General features: G+C 40.1%; 1 protein-coding gene across 1 annotated transcript; it reads right to left on the bottom strand.

The window, feature by feature from the left end:
• Window positions 1–533: 533 nt before the first annotated feature.
• LOC148355525 (uncharacterized) lies at window positions 534–16,821 on the bottom strand. Its single transcript, XM_088348901.1, has 3 exons — window positions 16,561–16,821; window positions 11,315–12,502; window positions 534–2,115 (listed from the first exon to the last, which is right to left on the bottom strand). The coding sequence occupies exons 1-3, from the start codon at window positions 16,736–16,738 to the stop codon at window positions 1,259–1,261; spliced, it is 2,223 nt and encodes a 740-aa protein (XP_088205027.1). The 5' UTR covers window positions 16,739–16,821; the 3' UTR covers window positions 534–1,258.
• Between the last annotated feature and the right edge of the window lie 1,159 nt (window positions 16,822–17,980).

Here is a 17,980-nt window from a genome sequence, read left to right as displayed (position 1 = left end):
TAAGGCGCAAACCTGCTTATTGAGGGCATTAGGGGTTCAGTGTCTTACCCAAGGAAACTTCGACATGTAACACAGAGGAGCCGGGATTCGAACTGCGATCTTTTGATCCCAAGACGAGCGCTCTACCTCCTGAGCTACTGCCGCCCCATTGAAAGTTGCTTTTTTCAACATACCCAGACATTTATGTCAGGCCAAATTAAATCATTCTACAGGCCGTAAGTTTGACACACGTGCTTCAAGCCATTGAAGGATTCACTATCACACCTGTAGAATTCAGATTATTTCACACAACTGTATGTATATTACTAGACTATTACATTCCTATTAGTTCAGGTCGAAATTTATTCTGTTTATCCTAATCCAGTAAAGTCGTAAATAAGTCAATCTCATGAGATTTGTGGCCGTTTGAAACGTCATTTTTCAAATGATTTCTGCACGTTCTTGTATCTGACTGTTCTAGTGCTTAAAAAATAACCAAGTGACAAAATACCCAGCTTGAATGGTTGTAGGCAACACACACACACACAAATAAATAATGCACACATCGTAATTCTTTTATTTAACCTTTGGTTAACCAGATATGGTGATGGAGAACATTTCATGTAACACCAACTTTTATGCTGCGGGCAAAGTAAACCAGAGCAAAAGTAGAGTTCATTATAAGGATGTAAGATAATCCTTTATCTAAAGAACATGATAAATGAAAGGATAAACACCCAATATTACAATTTACTCCTAGAGTACTTCTCAGTGCCCTGATGCTTCCGATAGGTTGTATAAAATTCAAGCTATCAATTTGATTTTTTCTTCTTCCAAAAGGATAAGTTTTACAAATGCTTTTTAGAGTTATAGCATGTTATTTACGATTTCCACAAGTTCAGATACCTTAAAACAAGGGCAGTATCGAACGGAAACAAACGCTACAGCATAGCTCATCAACTTTCAAACAATACTAATGTGACGAACGTGTTTTGTTTTTCAACAAAGTTATCAACAGTGTAGGTTGCTATGTGTCTGTCCGTGCAGTTAGTGGAATGCATAGTGATCAGAGAATCAGCGCCGACTAACATGAACATATGTTTTCTCAAAACTTTGTTAACCAAAAACCCTAACATACAAAAGGTTTCCTCCGAAAAATGTTTAATAATTGATTGTATTTCTCCTTTTCATTTTTCCTGTATCAGAAAAAAAGTTGTTATATTTTAACCGAAAGTTTTTTTTTACTGAAGTGGATAAACTGAGCTCGTTACAAATTCATCTAGTCATACATCGGCTGTGCGGCATCTTCATCTCCTCTTTTGTGACCCTCCTCGACGCACTTGTGGTTTTTGATCCTGTACTTAAAACGAAATCTTTGATGACAGACCGTGCACTGGAAAGGTTTCTCGCCGGTGTGTATTCTCATGTGCGTTGGGATATAAAACTTATCTGTAAAACTTTTCCCGCACACGGGACAACTGGCCTTTTGGTGAGAGTGTGGCAAATCGCGTTTCTTCACGTGCTTTTCTTTTTTTACCAAGCTCTGTTCCACGTTCTTCTGATTGTCCAAGGACTTTTCCGGTTGATCCGGGGTCTTCTGCTGTTGGTCCGGGCTCATCTCGGATTCGTCCAAGCGCTTCTCTGAATGGACCGAATTCACCACACCGTGTGTTGACATGTGCTCTGTGAAATCAGCGCGTTTCACATAATGTTTGGCACAGGTTGTGCAATTCCAGCCTCTGTGTGCCTTCAAATGCCTGTTCAAATACCGCTTTAAACGGAAACTTTTGTCGCAGAAATGGCAGCGAAAGGGTTTTCTAACGGTGTGCTGCTCCATGTGTCGTCTTAAACTTGACCTTGATGTAAAAGTCTTCTCGCATGCATTGCAGCGCTGGCCCTCTTCTCTTCTGTCCGCTCTGCAGGAAGCACTTCTTGTAGCCTTAAATTCGCTATGAATTGCGGAATCGTGCGCAATTTCTATGTCGGAATACAAGTCGTCCGAATCGGATAGCGGAGCTGTCTCAATGAATCTATTCCTTTGAAGCGGTATTTCATCCAGATCATGTTGTTGCACTTCAGGAATGTTAGAAGGCTCCTTATGGCCTTCAGCCCATATCTGCTGAATTTCTGCGCTGTCTAAGAAGTACAAAATAACATTAGAAAATGGCAAGTTTTTCAGACCAAAGACGGTGACTCGGATGTAACCAAAATAAGGATGTCCTCATCAGGAATTCAGGCCCCAGAGTCCTTTTAATTGTAACAATACAATAATTCTGAATTTACCATAAATTACAGACTACACCTGATTAAAAGCTATACTGTGGAGCATTTTTTCAACCAGTGTGCCAGGGCAGACTAGTGTGCCGTGGAACCTTATCTAGTGTGCCGCTGGAATTTGCCCAATTTGATCTTTTCCAAAAAATCAGGCCATTATTCAGTATTTTTGCTATCTTCAGACGAGGAACTGTAATAGTCACCTGTCAGTAGATTTTTAGATACTTTTTATAAAATAATTATCTGCTCACGAGGTAGCACAGTACATTTTATCACTTAATTTATTTGATAAAGCGGTTTAAGATTGCACTGTAAAAAATAAAATTATTTTTTTATTTTAAGTTACTTTTTTAAGTTAAGTTACCCTGTTCGGCTGCGGCTACATCGGCTCGCTACAGTTTTTTACACTTCGGCCATAAGACCCAGTCTTTGACTCAGTTTTGACGGCGCACAAAGTCGGCTCAAACTGCAGATTAATATACGATCGCAGTTTTTTTTGCTGGATATGCGATCATCCAGACATCAAGCGCTCGGTGCTACGACCACTCGGGAGTGTTTATTTAGCCACAGACTGCTATGTCAACAAGACCCAGCGGCCTACAAATCAGCGAAGCAGAGTGGCAAGAAAGCGGTGTGACCGGAGGAGGAAGCGAGGTTCTCGGGCCGGGCTAACCACTAGGCTAAAGGCTAAACCCTTCAAAACGCCTCTCCCATCCATTTTCCTCTCCAACGTTCGCTCTCTGCACAATAAACTGGACTATTTAACAACTGGAAGTGGCATCGAACCGCGAGATGACGAACTGCTGCGCTAAAATTCTGACGAAGACATGGTTAATCGTATCTATCACGGCTGACGCTCAAGGAAACTGTGCGGGTCAGATGTATGGACATTTCGTTCTGTATACACGTGTACACGAATGACAATAAAGTAAATCTGAATTATTTTCTTCTTTTTATATACTAAATATCTGCTTATGAGGTAGTACAGTGAAATATTTGACATAACTTCATTTTCAAACATTTTCAACGGACGGTGTGCCTCGGAACCTTTTTATAAATACAAGTGTACCTTGGTTCAAAAAGGGTTGAAAATGTGAGGTGTTGTTTAATGTTTACTGTGATAAGGAAAATATAGGCTTTAGCAGTCGCAATATCCGCCCTAAAACGGTGTTAGCCTTAAAAGAATTATTACCTACGGTAACTGCAGCCTTCCCTTCGTACACTGGGTCTGTTGACTCACTTACAAACAACTTCAATACTGCTTTGGTAAATGTTCTTGATTCTGTGGCGCCCCTAAAGTATAAATTTCGACCCAAGAAGAATACACCTTGGTTTACTGAAGAAACTAGGTTACTCAAACAAAGTTGCAGAAAAATTGAACGAAAATGGCGCACTACTAAGCTGGAGGTTTTTCGACTGGCCTGGTGTGACAGTTTGCTGAAATATAAAGTAGCTCTTGCCTCAGCTAAAGCTTCGTATTTCTCTAAGATTATTGTTGAACATAAGAATAATCCAAAATTTTTATTTGACACAGTGGCGAAACTTACCAGACAACAACTTAACCCAAATGGTTGCACTCATTCTGCTAATGACATTATGGAATTTTTTAATAAAAAGATTCAACTAATCAGGAATGACATTTTAAAAGAACGCTCTGTTTCCTCCTCCTATATCAAAGATGTGGAGGTGCTAGGTATGGACTGTGTCAACGGTTGTTTAGAAACATTCTCCAGTTTCAATGAATTGTCCCTTGATAATCTAACACAGATGGTCAGTAGGGCCAAACAAACTACGTGCCTGCTTGATCCGTTTCCAGCTTCACTGGTGAAGGATCTGTTTGAGATCTTAGGACCATCAGTTTTAAATATTATTAATATATAATAATAATAATAATAATAATAATAATAATAATTTCCTTGTATTGTCATTCTGTGTAACAATGTACACAGAACGAAATGTCGATTGCACCTGACCCGTTGTAGCGAGCCGATGCAGCCGCAGCCAACAGAGGGCGCCGCCGACCACTTTTTAAGTCTTAGGAATGACTCAGCCGGGGCGCGTACCACCGACCTCCCAGTCTCAAAGCGGGCGCCTTACCATCTAGGCTATCGCTATCCTCGGGTATTGTTCCTGTAGCCTTCAAGTCTGCCGTCATTAAACCCACGCTTAAGCGACCTAACCTTGACCCAGAAAGCCTAGGTAATTATAGGCCAGTGTCAAATCTGCCATTTCTTGCGAAATTACTTGAAAAGGTCGTTGCACAGCAGCTAAATGACTTCATGTCAGAAAATAACCTTTTTGAAACTGTCCAGTCAGCATTTAGAGCAAATCATTCTACTGAGACAGCCCTTGCAAAAGTAACCAATGATCTCCTTTTAACAATAGATTCTGGTGCCTCATCAATGTTACTGCTGCTGGATCTCAGCGCTGCTTTTGATACGGTCGACCACAACATATTATTGATTCGTCTAGAACGCATTGGTATCTCAGGAACTGTACTCTCGTGGTTTAGGTCCTACCTGTCAGACAGGATGCAATGTGTTAACTATGGCAATATGACCTCTAAACAATCTAATGTCCCTTGTGGTGTTCCTCAAGGCTCTGTACTTGGCCCCCTTCTTTTTAGTATTTATATGATCCCGCTTGGTGACATTATCCGCGAGTATAATATTAGTTTCCATTGCTATGCAGATGACACTCAACTGTATGTGCCACTGGAAAAAACTGGACATTTAAGTTTTAGAAATCTGGAGGATTGCCTTACTGAGATTCAAAGATGGATGTCAAATAATTTTTTACGCCTTAACCCAGAAAAAACTGAAATGTTGATTATTGGTCCAGCTCACTGTCGTCATTTGTTTTCAAACATTACCCTGAACCTAGACAAATGTAATATCACCCATAGTGACTCGGTCAAAAATCTAGGTGTTATATTTGATCCTAATCTGTCGTTTCAGTTACATGTGAAAAATATTACTAGAATAGCTTTCTACCACCTCCGTAATATTGCGAAGATTCGTTCAATGCTGTCCCAATCAGATGCAGAGATTTTAATTCATGCGTTTATTACTTCTCGGCTTGATTACTGTAATGTATTGCTTTCTGGTCTCCCGATGTCTAGCATTAAAAGTTTGCAGCTGGTTCAGAATGCGGCAGCTAGACTTTTGACTAAGACTAAAAAGTTTGAGCATATTACACCTGTATTGGCCAACTTGCACTGGCTCCCAGTCCACTTAAGATGTGACTTTAAGGTTCTCTTATTAACATATAAATGTTTGCATGGGCTTGCACCCTCTTATCTCTCTGATTTGATTTCCCCCTATGTTCCTGCACGGAGTCTGCGCTCAGAAAATGCCGGTCTACTTGTGATTCCGAGAGCCAAGAAGTCTGCGGGCTCGAGAGCGTTCTCCATCCGGGCCCCGGTGTTGTGGAATGCCCTGCCTCTGGAGATAAGATCTGCAACCTCAACGGAAGTTTTTAAATTGAGGCTTAAGACACACTTCTATTCCAAAGCATATGATTGATGCCCACCTCGTATTCTGTTTTGTCCTGTCTTTTTCTGAGGCCTGCCTGGCTGATACGAAGGAGAAGGATGATTTGGGATGGGTCAGCGGACCGGGGTCTGACCTGCAGCATGTCAACCCCTGCATTTACCAGCTGGCGTCCTCCTTGATGTCATGCTCTTTCCGGACATTTTCAACATCTTACCTAGTGTTTACTATTCTGTGTACAGTAATGCTAATTGTAATTCACCCTGTTCAATCCTGGAAGGGGGATTACCACATGTGAGGTCCTTTCTCAAGGTTTCTCTTTTCCCCTCACACTGAGGTTTTTGAGTTTTTCCTTGCCCGCATGCTGGTTTGCTAGTTTAAGATCAGGTAATTGTGTAATTTTGTAACTGTAATCCTGTGCAGTCCTTTGAGACATTTTTGTGATTAAGGGCTATATAAATAAATTTGACTTGACTTGACTTGAAAAGCACTGCTGTGGAGAATAGTAAAGTAGTAGTAAATACATTACTATAGCGCCATCTGCTGCCAAGGCGGTACCTAATTACTGAGTGTAGTGGTAGATTGCTGTACCGACTGGCTACCAAAATTGTCGGATGCGTTGCTACATGCTGCAGGGCCAGAGATGGAATTAAAATAATGAGCATCTGCTGGAAAAAACGTCTTTCCGTGGTCGTTGTAAGAGTGAATGATTATGGAGGAGGTTGAAAGGCAGATGTTACCTGGACTCTACTGCAATCGCTCAAACATCCATCCATTATCTGCACCGCTTATCCTCAGTAGGGTGGCGGGGGTGCTTGAGCCCATCCCAGCCATCTTCGGGCAGTGGGCAAGGGACACCCTGAACTGGTTGCCAGCCAGTCACAGGGCACACAGGGACAGACAATTCGCTCACTCATTCATACCTAGGGACAATTTGGGCCGGCCAATTCACCTGACATGCATGTTTTTGGAACGTGGGAGGAAACCGGAGTGCCCGGAGGAAACCCACGCAAGCACCGGGAGAACATGCAAACTCCGCACAGGAAGGTTGGTAGCTGGATTTGAACCCATGACCTCAAAATGGTGCCGGACACATGCTAACTACCGCGCCACCGTGCCGCCTTCGCTCAAACATATCCAGCAGAATTAACTTTTCACCATTTTGAAATACACATCCTCACTAAAAACAGTAATTTTCGTGTTTTTAATGCCATCATCGGTCAGAGCATTCTAGAATAATCTTGCACTCTAACAAGCACCCTCTTTTCATCTCACATTTTTTTCTTAGCCACGCTTTCAGTAGGGATTTTGAAGCCTAAGCCCGACCCAGAATTTGGATCAGGTTGGACATATGTAAATCTTAACGTTCGGGTTCAGGCCAGGCTTCTCTCTTGTGAATTTTTTTTAAAGATGATCTACAAGTCATTGTTCTTTCTTTAACTCTAGATTTCATCCCACCGCGCAGATACGGGCTGCGCTGTGCAAAAGGGGGACGGAATCCATCGCAATGTGGTGATAATTTTTAAGAAATGTCAACGTGGGAGAAATCCTCATGCACCCAAATCCTCACTAACAAAATATGAAAATTTGGGTTTTTTTGGGATCATCCCCTCAAATCAAGTTAAATTTGGTGGATTTGGACTGGGTCTGGCTTTAAAACCTGCAGATCCGGGTCACCCTCCATTATTTTAGGTCCATTCTGACCTCTAGCTTGCAGTATAGTGATAAAATTAGCTTTTGGCAAATGAAGCTTTTCTGAAAATCTTTTAAAAATGAGTACAGAGTCATCAAACATACAGTGCTGTTCAAAATAATAGTGCAATGTCACGAACCAGAATATACCTAGGTTTTTAATATATTTTTTAATGTTTCGGCCAGACAAGTTACCAGTAGATGCAGTATATGCTCAGACAACAATCAAGATCCAGCATTCTTAATAGGCACGTTCCAAAGACTGCCCAATTGGGAAAATAGTTTAAAGGGGTGTTTTAAAAATATAACGATTGGTTGGCACCTGCTGAGTTGATCAATTTTTGAGAAGAAAAAAAAAACCTGTGAATCAGGTGGCGCCTTAAAGATGATGAAGCCAGCACAGGTTGAACATGCATTTGAGAAAAATAGGTCATTCATGACACTGCTCTTAAGAACGGCGTTCTTTGATTAAAAAGTTGATGGGAGAGGGAAGAACCTGTGAAGAGGTGCAAAAATCTGTTGGCTGTTCAGCTGAAATAATCTCCAATGCATTAAAACGGATAGAAAAAACAGACACGTGGTGGAAAACTGAAGCGCGGATTACAATGGACTACAGAATACCCAGAATGACAAAGGCTCAGCCAATGATCAACTCAAGGACTATCAAACAGTCTGCAGTTACCTGTAAGTGCTGTGACAGAAGACGCCTGTGTGAAGAAAACCTATTTTCAAGAATCTCACACAAGTCCCTCTGTTAAAACAATTCGCCAAAGAACACATCCACTGGCTTGAAGAAAAATGGAGGAATATTTTGTGGACTGATGGAGATAAAATTGTCCGTTTTGAGTCCAGGCGCCACAGACTGTGTTTCAGACGACCCCCCGAACTCTGAATTCAAACCTCACTACACATAGAGGACAGTGAAGCATGTTGGTCCATTTGGTCCCATTTATCGCATACCAGGGTGATTGAACAGTTTGTGTATGTCAAGATACTTGAAGAGGTTATGTTGCCTTATGCTCCAGAAGGCATGCCCTTTAAATGGACAAGACAATGACCCCAAAGACACCAGTAGACGAGCAAAGTTTTGGTTTCAAACCCCAAAAAATAATGTTATGGAATGGCCAGCCCAAACCCCAGATCACAATCCAATCGAGAACTTGTGGGATGATATCAAAAATGCTGTTTTTGAAGCAAAACCAAAAAATGTAAATGGATTGTGGAATGTTGTTAACCAATCATGGAGTAAAATTACAACTGAATGGTGCCACAAGTTGGTTGACTTTATGCCACACAGATATGAAGCTGTTATAAAAAAAACTGGTCATGCAACTAAGTATTACCGTAAATTCCGGACTATAAGCCGCTACTTTTTTCCCCAAACGTTCACCCTGCGGCTTATTCAGTGATGCGGCCAATTTATGTAATTTTTCTAACAGCCGCCAGCGGCGCTCAAGTACAAAAGGTAAGATTTAGACCGGTGGAATATATGCGCCGAGGAAGACTGCAACTTCTTAGCTTGTGCACATATTAAATTAGCGTAGACAATTCCTCATCATGTAAATTGCAAAAAGAAAGGCACATGACGCAGCTTTCAAGCTAAACGCAATCGAGCAGTCCGATAAAGAAGGAAACAGAGTTACTGCACGTAAACTTTATATTGCGAGCGTGTTGCTAGCATGTTTTTGAATAAGGGAGCGTGGGACAACGTCTATATGACAAAGTCTCTTTCCCATACTAAAGGAAGACGACTTTGATGACGTCAGTTATAACAGGGATGTGATTTGACCAAAGTGAAATTATCTGAAAATTAGCGGGGGGGGGGGGGGGGGTGATTGCTAGCTGGGGGGGGGGGGGGGGGGGGGAAACCAGGTAGGACCAGGGCAGTAAAAAGTACAATAAGTATAGGCCCTACAGTAAAGTGTTGGTGTAATGTACACATGAAAATCTATTATTGTAATTGTTAAATATTTATGGCCATTTTTATTACGTTATAATATTTTCGAAAAAAATGGGAAAACTGTCAAATAAATTTGAAAAGTTTACCACCTACCTCAAAATTCACGACTCTATCAGCAACTGGTACAGGTTGTTGGGGTGGATCACGTCTCTTTATTACCGCTTCCGATTGTGATGTCAATAAGGGATGGAGGCCGTAAAGTTTTGGAGTTTTCGTTTGGGCACCGAAACTTCCAGCGATGGAATAATTTGTCGTTCTTGACTGGAGTTCTTTCACGTGTTTTTTGCTCTTTGCGTGACTTTCAAGAGCTTTGAAACCTCTCCCACCATAGTCGATGGTATCATGACACCAAATGCAAAGTGCTTTCCCGGCACGATCGATCTTCCGAATAAAGTCATTGAACAAATTCGTCACAGTCTTCTTTCCAACATTCGTAGATAATTCCTTCTCCAACCAGTCCCATCGAAACTTGTTTTTTACAATCTTATCAATTTCTTTAGCTCGCGGAGCATCTTTGCGTTCGATCACGGACATCTTTCTTTAAACACCCGGCAAAAACGTGTGAGAAATGAACAATGGCACACTCCTATAACAAGCGCGTTTATTGGTCAACACGAGACTTCAACCAATCGCAAGTACGTTTCATTTCAGTTACGGAAACACTCAAATGGCATGCTGTCGAGACGAAATCGTTTTTTTTTACCAATTAAAACACCGGAAATTTTAAAATTTTATTTTTGGAGATAAAAAAAGCGGAATTCCGCGAATTAGCGGAAAAATCACATCCCTGGTTATAAGGAGGAAGATGAGGACGGTTTACCGCGATTTCTACATGTACAGTATGTTTTTTTTAACAGCCCTGTTTACTGTGATGCGAGCGTGTTGCTAGTAGCGTTTTGCTACCCTTCACAGGCACGGTTTGGGATGAAAGTTATAATATTATTATTAAAGCTTTAAAAACTCTCTCAGTCTTTCTTTGTAAATATGTGTAACCAAGTATAATATGTATTTGCAACTGTATGTTTTTGTAATGTATTTATTTCGATGTCTTCCACGGGCGAATCAAAAAGAAGGGGCGAAAACAACGGGGGCTGACGGGAAGTGGATCAAAGGTGAGACGTGTTTGTGGACGCAGCGGACAATAGTGGCTATATATTTTTCTCACCCTTACCTTTGGAAATATACTTTTTTTCCCTTGGATTATTTTCAACAGGACCCGAACTCTGCAGGTCTGCATCAAACCTTAAGTACCGGTATCATTTTCCGTTCATTTTGCCGGCTGTGGTTTTTGGACTGTGTACTTTATATTCAGTTACAATCGCGGGACTCAAAGTCGGGTTTGGGTTAATTTTGTGATTGTGTTACATGTTTTAATGTGGGCGCATGCGGCTTATATACAGGTGCGGCTTGTGTAAGTACAAAAGCGGTTATCCTCTTAAAATGTGGTGGGTGCGGCTTATAATCAGGTGCGCTCTATAGTCCGGAATTTACGGTACTAAGTATTTGCTGAACCCTACCTTTTTGGGGGGAAATACAAAATAGTTTTGAGTTCGTACAGATAATAGCAGAAACTGATTTTTTTTTTTAAAACAACCCTATGAACTATTTACCCAATTGGACAGCCTTTGGAGCGTGGCTATTACGAATGCTGGGTCTTGTTTATTTTCTGAGAATCTACTGCACCTACTGGTAACTTGTCTGGCATGTAACATTAAAGAATATACTGAAATCTGAGATATTCTGGTTACTCACATTCAACTGTTGTTATTTTGAACAGCACTCTAACTGGGAAAAACACTAGGACAAAGGTTTATGTCAAGCTACCATTAAGGTATCTAGCTTTCCAGGACATCACAAATGACTATGGGTAACTGATATGCATTGAAAGTATGTCTGTTATTGCGAAGTAAAGAAATACCTTTGAACTTCTTTTTTGATCTCATAGCGTCTTTGTCATCGCTGTAGCTCGTGTCAGAGGAGTTAACGGTGTTTTCGTCAGTATTTTCTGGTTCATCCTTTATTGCTGCGAGTTCACTTGAGTTACTGGCTTTCAAAGAATCCTCGACTTGCAAGTGCGACTTGATGTGATCCATCAGTCTACCTCGACTCCCAAAGCTTCTCCTACAAACCGAACATGCAAAAGGTTTCTGGCCGCAGTGTTGCTTTAGATGTGTCCTCATACTCTCCTCGAAAGAGAAACTTTGTCTGCAAACTGAACAAGTGAAAGGTTTCTCTCCGCTATGTATGACCATGTGCGCAACCAAAATTGCACGGGAGGGGCACTTTTTGCCACACTCGGGGCATTGGTGGCTAGCATCTGCATTATTCTCGGGCTCCTTCCCTAAAGGTTCTGCAGCCCGGTCCGTGTCAGACAGCATTGGTTGGGTTTTTCCAAAAGCTTCCATTGTTATATGTTTTCTCATATGTCGCTTCATATGATGCTTCCAGGAGAATCTCTTATCGCAAACCAGGCAGGCAAAGCATTTGTCATTGGTGTGCGTTCTCATGTGTTGTTTCAAAGCCTTTTTGCTTGAAAACGTTTTTGCACACCTTTTGCAGATGAATTTGATAAAAGCGTTGTCGTTTGTCATACTGCAGTCAGAACTCTCGTCTACCTGGTGAGATTCGGCTTGAGATCTGTCATTGCCTTCTGTTGTTACATCTCGACAATTACTCATCGGTCCCTTCTCCAAAAGTGCTAAGGAATTTTTGGGTGGTTTGCATCCTGAATGTGCTAACATGTGCCAATTTAATCCTCGTTGGCTCTTAAATGATTTCTCACATTGAGAGCATTGAAAATGAATGCTGTTGTTTTGATGTGCAGCATTAGCTTCACGGTTATAAATGCTCTGGTCCTCTTCACTATGATTTGTGTCAGAAGAGTGCGAGGTCAGGTCATCAATATCAGACAGGGGTGCAGAAAGACTGTCTGGTTCTGATATGAGAGTTTCACAGTTTTGTCTAACTTCCTGCTCCTCGTTTTGACGGTGCTCGAGCCACTCTGGAATACTTTCTGAATTCTGATTGCTTCCCATATACCCGTACACCTCCTCCTTTGTAATGGCTGACTCCTGTTGGTCAAAGAGATGTTCTTGATGTTGCACAGCTGCAATGACACAGGGAGATAAATGGGACTGAAATATTTCATCTCAGCTATGGTAAAACAAATCGTGGTTTTTAAAGTCTGTTATATATTATTTGTTAATTCGCGATGCATTGCAAAAAGAAAAGTTTGTGTTGCCAAGTGGTAAGCGGCACTAGGACAACTACATGGTGTGCCAAACTGAGCCACCTGGTATTTTTCGAACTTTATCACACATTTGTCCGTAACCACCCACTAAAGAATGAGTTGGTATTCATCAGGAAATGCATGCAACCTCTTGTTTTGTGTTCCTTCCAAGCAATGTTCCCTGTAATTTTCCACGGGACTGAGCGTTCACACAAAGTCGGTGAGCATTGCTTGAAACAACAGTGAGCAACCATAATCCCAAGTGTGGGAAGATAATTCATTATCAAACATGTCCAAAACTTGACATCAAGTTACATTTTGCTGAGTTTCCGGCAATGCAAAATTATTTTTCTCTTTTGAATGAATTGACTCATGTACTGTTGCAAAGGTGGTACGGCCTACAAACGTCGTTTGTTCTTACAATTCTTTCACAAGATATCCATTTCTTTTTATTTCCCGATATATTTTGTCGCATAATATTAACATTTTGGGGGGCTTATTTAGTAGGTTGTAAGATACAGAACTGTACTTAATCACATTTTTAGTGGAAGTACAATGTTGGCAACAAGATTCACTTGATATAATTGGAAATTATTTGAATGCAACACAAACTTTTTCTTCTTTTTTCCGTGTTTTTTTTCTACTTTTTTAAAAATTCCTTTTAAAAATAATCTCATTGTGTTTATTTTTTCTTAGCTGTTACTTTTTTCTTTTTGTTCTCTATTTACTTTTTCCTACATTTCTTTCTTTTCTTTTTTTCTGTTTTTTTTCTAAATGTTTCCTTCTTTTTTCTCTTCCTTTTTTTCTCAGCTTTTCACTACTTTTTCATTTTAGTATTTTTTTCTTTTTTGTTCTATTCCCCCCTTCCTTTAAGTCATTTTGTGCATAATTTTACATAATATTTGGTCATGTTGGGATTAAAGAAGCAAAAACAAGCCGAAGAGCCGGTTCCTTTTAGTGAGCCGAGCCGAAGAAGCCGGTTCCCCCGACAAACTCTACTAACTTTACTCAACTTCGTTCTCCTTCGACTCGACATCAAAATACCGCATTTAGGACACAACGTCAGGGGAACCCGTGTATTTTTACCTTCATGCACTGTAACTTTGACTTAAGTCGCTTCTTAATTAGTAATTTTGAGCCCTCATTTTAGTGCGCTGGCTAGATTTTCTTGTGCGCTGAGAATGTGCGAGCAGTGCGCAATTGCGCACGCGCGCATCTTAGAGGGAACACTGCTTCCAAGATGAATACTGACTCCCGACCTGGAACATTTTATTTAACAAGCAGCCAAGAGAAAATGCTAACAGAAATGTATTCTGGGTGGACGGGTCCAAAAGCCTTTCTCATTAGGTCCATAGGATAAGTTGGAAAATGTATTAAACAATAAAATGGTACTTTTTATTCTGATTGAAATTTAAATGATTATCTTGGTTAGGTGCCAAATTATATTGATTTCCTGATACGAAAGGAGTCATGTTTGGCAACTTTTTGGTGCCCTAAAGTGTGTCATGCTCTCAGTATTGATGCAAGTAAAACTTCCCACAAGCATCTCATAAATATTTCTCGCCTATCCTAATATTATTTTAAAATATCATTTATCTTACACAGTATTTTCTGTTTAGGTATTTTTGAGTGACAGCTAGTGCCACAAACAAATAAGCTCCTCTTTACCATATGCATCTTTAAACAGTACCGTCTATTCGGCAAGTGAGCATGTCTTAATTTCACATCTTTTTATTTAGATATTCGTGTATTTATTCAAAGTTTTTTTAAATTGAACCGTTTATTGATTTATGTATGTTTAGTGGAACCATTTGGTTCATTTATTTACGAATTTATGTACCTTATTTTGAAGTTCTTTTGTAGGACCCATTACATTTTTTTATATCCGTCTAGTTATTTTTTCGTTTAAATATATAATTCATGTGAATATAGATTTTTTTTTTAAATCTTTAATATGTCGCAAAAGCACCACCCAGAATTATAGCATTTAGAAAACAATTTTTCTTAATAAATGGCAGGACATGATTAAATATGATAAAAAATGCTAGATATAAGGGGAAAAAATGTAAAACTAAACAAAAATGTGAACAACGCAGCTTCGTAAGTACTCCGCAGCCTTTTAATGGTTGTCCATTTGATTCCTAGAACCACTCTCACCACTCCTTTCCGGAGCTAAAGTGTTGAATAGAATGCTTCACTGTCTCTAAGTTCTACGCTTCATCTTTTCAATGTGTACTCTATTAGAAATAAACGAGTAAAAAGGGGGCATGCCGTAGTAATAGTGTTTTTGCCAAACACAAAGTGTAATGTGGTGTCCACAAAACTCCAGAACACTGATGAACGAGCATAAATTATTTTAAAAAAGGTTTATTATATATTATTATATATACCACAGCCATATCCCCCTAGTGGGAGGTGGCTAGAGTCATTTCTGACTCTTTTTGGGAGATTGATTTAGAGGAGGGGTTTCCCAGCCCCCTCGCTCAACCCAACTGAGGTGTTGGGAGTCATTAGGTGACCAAACCCCCCAATTCCAACCCCTAATGCTGAACGCCAAGCTGAGAGGCAACGGGTACCAATGTTTTTAAGTCTTAGGTATGACTCGGCCGAGGCTTGAACCACAACCTCCCAGTCTCGGGGCGGGCGCCATACCCACAAGGCCACCGAGCTGGTTTAAAAAAGGTCAATTGTAGAATAGTTGACCCCTAGACAACACTGCTTGTTTAAAGCGAAGCAAAACCAGTGCCTAATGAGCACAGCGAAGCAGCAAGATACCAGACAAATATAGAAGCATCTATCAGGTATTGATTCCTCTATGTAAAAGAAATACAACCTATAAATAGTTGGATAATATTAACATTAATTAGTATGATAGTTCCATACCTGTCAACCTGTACGGTTTTGCCGTACAAAGTACGCTTATTAGGCATTTTAAGACGTGTACGACGTACAAGAAAATCTGTGCGGATAAACGCCAATTTGTCAATTATAGGTATCATCTGGTATACACAGACTATCACGAAACGGCAAATCAATCAAGTCAAACCAGTTCGCCGCAGTAGCCTCTATCTCTAAATCGTTTTTATTCGTTGCAAACGAAGCGAGCGGTTTAATGCTACTGTGCGCATGCGTCTGCCGCCTGGGGATTTCCCAGCATGCATCATTCAACATCGGATTTCATGTGGTATTTGTGTAGTGAAAGGAAGTCCGTCTCTTTTTAGAGAACCGGCTTATTCGGCTCAGACAGACAGGTTTGTGGTTATCCCTTTAATCAGTATATTACCAACAATAATTTAATGCAGAAAATGAATTCATAATTTGAAAAAGAAAATGTATTATCCTACTTAATTATATTTGCATGTATTTTTTTCCTTCTACAGTGAACGTCCAAACTACTTTTTTATAATAAACCTCATTTATGTCGAGCAACTCAGTGTCTCACAACAAAATGTTAATTAACAATATATAGGATATAACGATGCCCTGCGATTAGCTGGGAACCAGTTCAGGGTGTCCCCTGCCCACTGCCCGATGATTGCTGGGATGGGCTCCAGCACCCCTGCGACCCTACTGAGGATAAGATGATGAGATGAGATAACTAAACACATGTACAATATAACATGTTAAACTACATCAATAAACACGTTTGAAAAAAATATGGTGCAAGATTATTTTGTATTTTGTAAGAGAAAATACGACAGTTTGTAAGGGCATGGAGCCCTGGAGGTTGACAGTTATGTAGTTCATGTATGTATGCACCTTATTCAAATCAATGTTTTTTTTTTTTTCTTTTTGAATCAAGTTTTTGTACCACTAGGATGGACTTAATATTATACACTGTGCCTTTAAGTAAAATAAAAATAAGCAGGCAGAAACTCTGGGTACTCAGCACCCCCAAAGCTGTGAACCTAAACCCGCCCCCGATCCTAACAAACCTTTTTGCAGGCGAACATGAAGATCGGCGACCGTTTCGACAAGTACGCGCTGCCTTCGCTCATTCTCCTCCTTCGTCCGGCAAAGTTTCTCCTCGTATTCTTTGACGATTCTGTCAAACAGTTGGAATATTTCTTCGGCGGCCACGTTAAGTCGCTCCTTTACCAATTCTCGCAACATTTTGGCACGTGCTCGCAAAATAATGAAGTCTTGCTAACCCAGCGTGCAATTTTTTCCCTCCGTTTTCTTCTATTTTATCTTACAAACTGCAAGTCATGATAATTGCGCATCCAGAGCATTACCGCCACCTGCTGTGCTACGGAATGCGTTAAAAAAAACTTTTTTTTTGTCTGGAAAAACTGGCTAAAGGCGTTCAAACAAATTTTAGTTTAAGCCATTTGTTTTCAGTAATAGAGGACACCAGATTATGTGTGTATAACAAACATCATGGATTCAACTTGTAACTGTTCTGAAGATCAGAAAACTGTATTGTCATCAGTGTTCCCTCTAAACTGCGCGCGTGCGCAATCGCGCACTGCCTGCACATTCTCAGCGCACAAGAAAATCTAGCCAGCTCACAAAAATCAGGGTTCGAAATTGCTAATTAAGAAGCGTGTTAAGTCAAAGTTACAGTGCATGAAGGTAAAAATACACAGGTTCCCCTGACGCTGTGTTCTAGATGCGGTATTTAGAAGGTCGAAGTAGAGTAAAGTCAGTAGAGTTTTTCGAGAACCGGCTTCTTTGGCTCGGTTCACTAAAAGGAACCGGCTCTTTCGGGTCCTAAACGGCTCTTCAGGTTGTTTTTTGCTTCTTTCATCCTTATATGACCAAATATTATGTAAAATTATGCACAAAATGACTTAAAGGAAGGGGGAATAGAACAAAAAAGAAAAAAATACCAAAATGAAAAAGTTGTGAAAAGCTGAGAAAAAAAGAAACAAAAGGAAGGGGAAAAAAAGAAGGAAAATTTCAGAAAAAAGACAGAAAAAAAGAAAAGAAACAAATGTAGGAAAAAAGTAAATAGAGAACAAAAAGAAAAAAGTAACAGCTGGGAAAAAATAAACACAATGAGATTTTTTTAAAGGGGATTTAAAAAAAAGAAAAAACAGGGAAAAAGAAGAAAAAGTTTGTGTTGCATTCAAATCATTTACAATTATACCAAGTCAATCTTGTTGCCAACATTGTACTTCCACAAAAAAATGTGATTAAATACAGTTGTGTATCGTGCAGCCGACTAAGCCCCCAAAAATGTTAGTATTATGCGACAAGATACCAGGAAAAAAAAGAAATGGAAATCTTGTGAGAGAATTGTTGTAAAAACAAATAACGTTTGTAGGCCGTACAACCTTTGCAATAATAGATTAGTCAATTCATTCAAAAGTGAAAAAAAAAATTAATAAAAATTTGGCCTGCAGGCCGCCT

The sequence above is a fragment of the Urocampus carinirostris genome, chromosome 12 (assembly GCF_059441175.1).
Source record: "Urocampus carinirostris isolate Australia breed hairy pipefish chromosome 12, RoL_Ucar_1.0, whole genome shotgun sequence".
In the NCBI taxonomy this organism is placed as follows: Eukaryota; Metazoa; Chordata; class Actinopteri; order Syngnathiformes; family Syngnathidae; genus Urocampus; species Urocampus carinirostris.
Note: the sequence above shows the minus strand (reverse complement) of the source record. Positions and strands in the feature narration are given on the sequence as shown.

What these genes read in the sequence shown, in the direction of transcription:
- LOC148355525 (XM_088348901.1), bottom strand. Translation starts at nt 16,738, where the DNA reads ATGTTGCGAGAATTGGTAAAGGAGCGACTTAACGTGGCCGCCGAAGAA. An exon ending in TCATGTTCGCCTGCAAAAAG is followed by an intron (nt 12,503 to 16,560) that starts GTTTGTTAGGAT and finishes GTGTCATTGCAG; the next exon opens with CTGTGCAACATCAAGAACAT. An exon ending in ATCAAAAAAGAAGTTCAAAG is followed by an intron (nt 2,116 to 11,314) that starts GTATTTCTTTAC and finishes TGTACTTCTTAG; the next exon opens with ACAGCGCAGAAATTCAGCAG.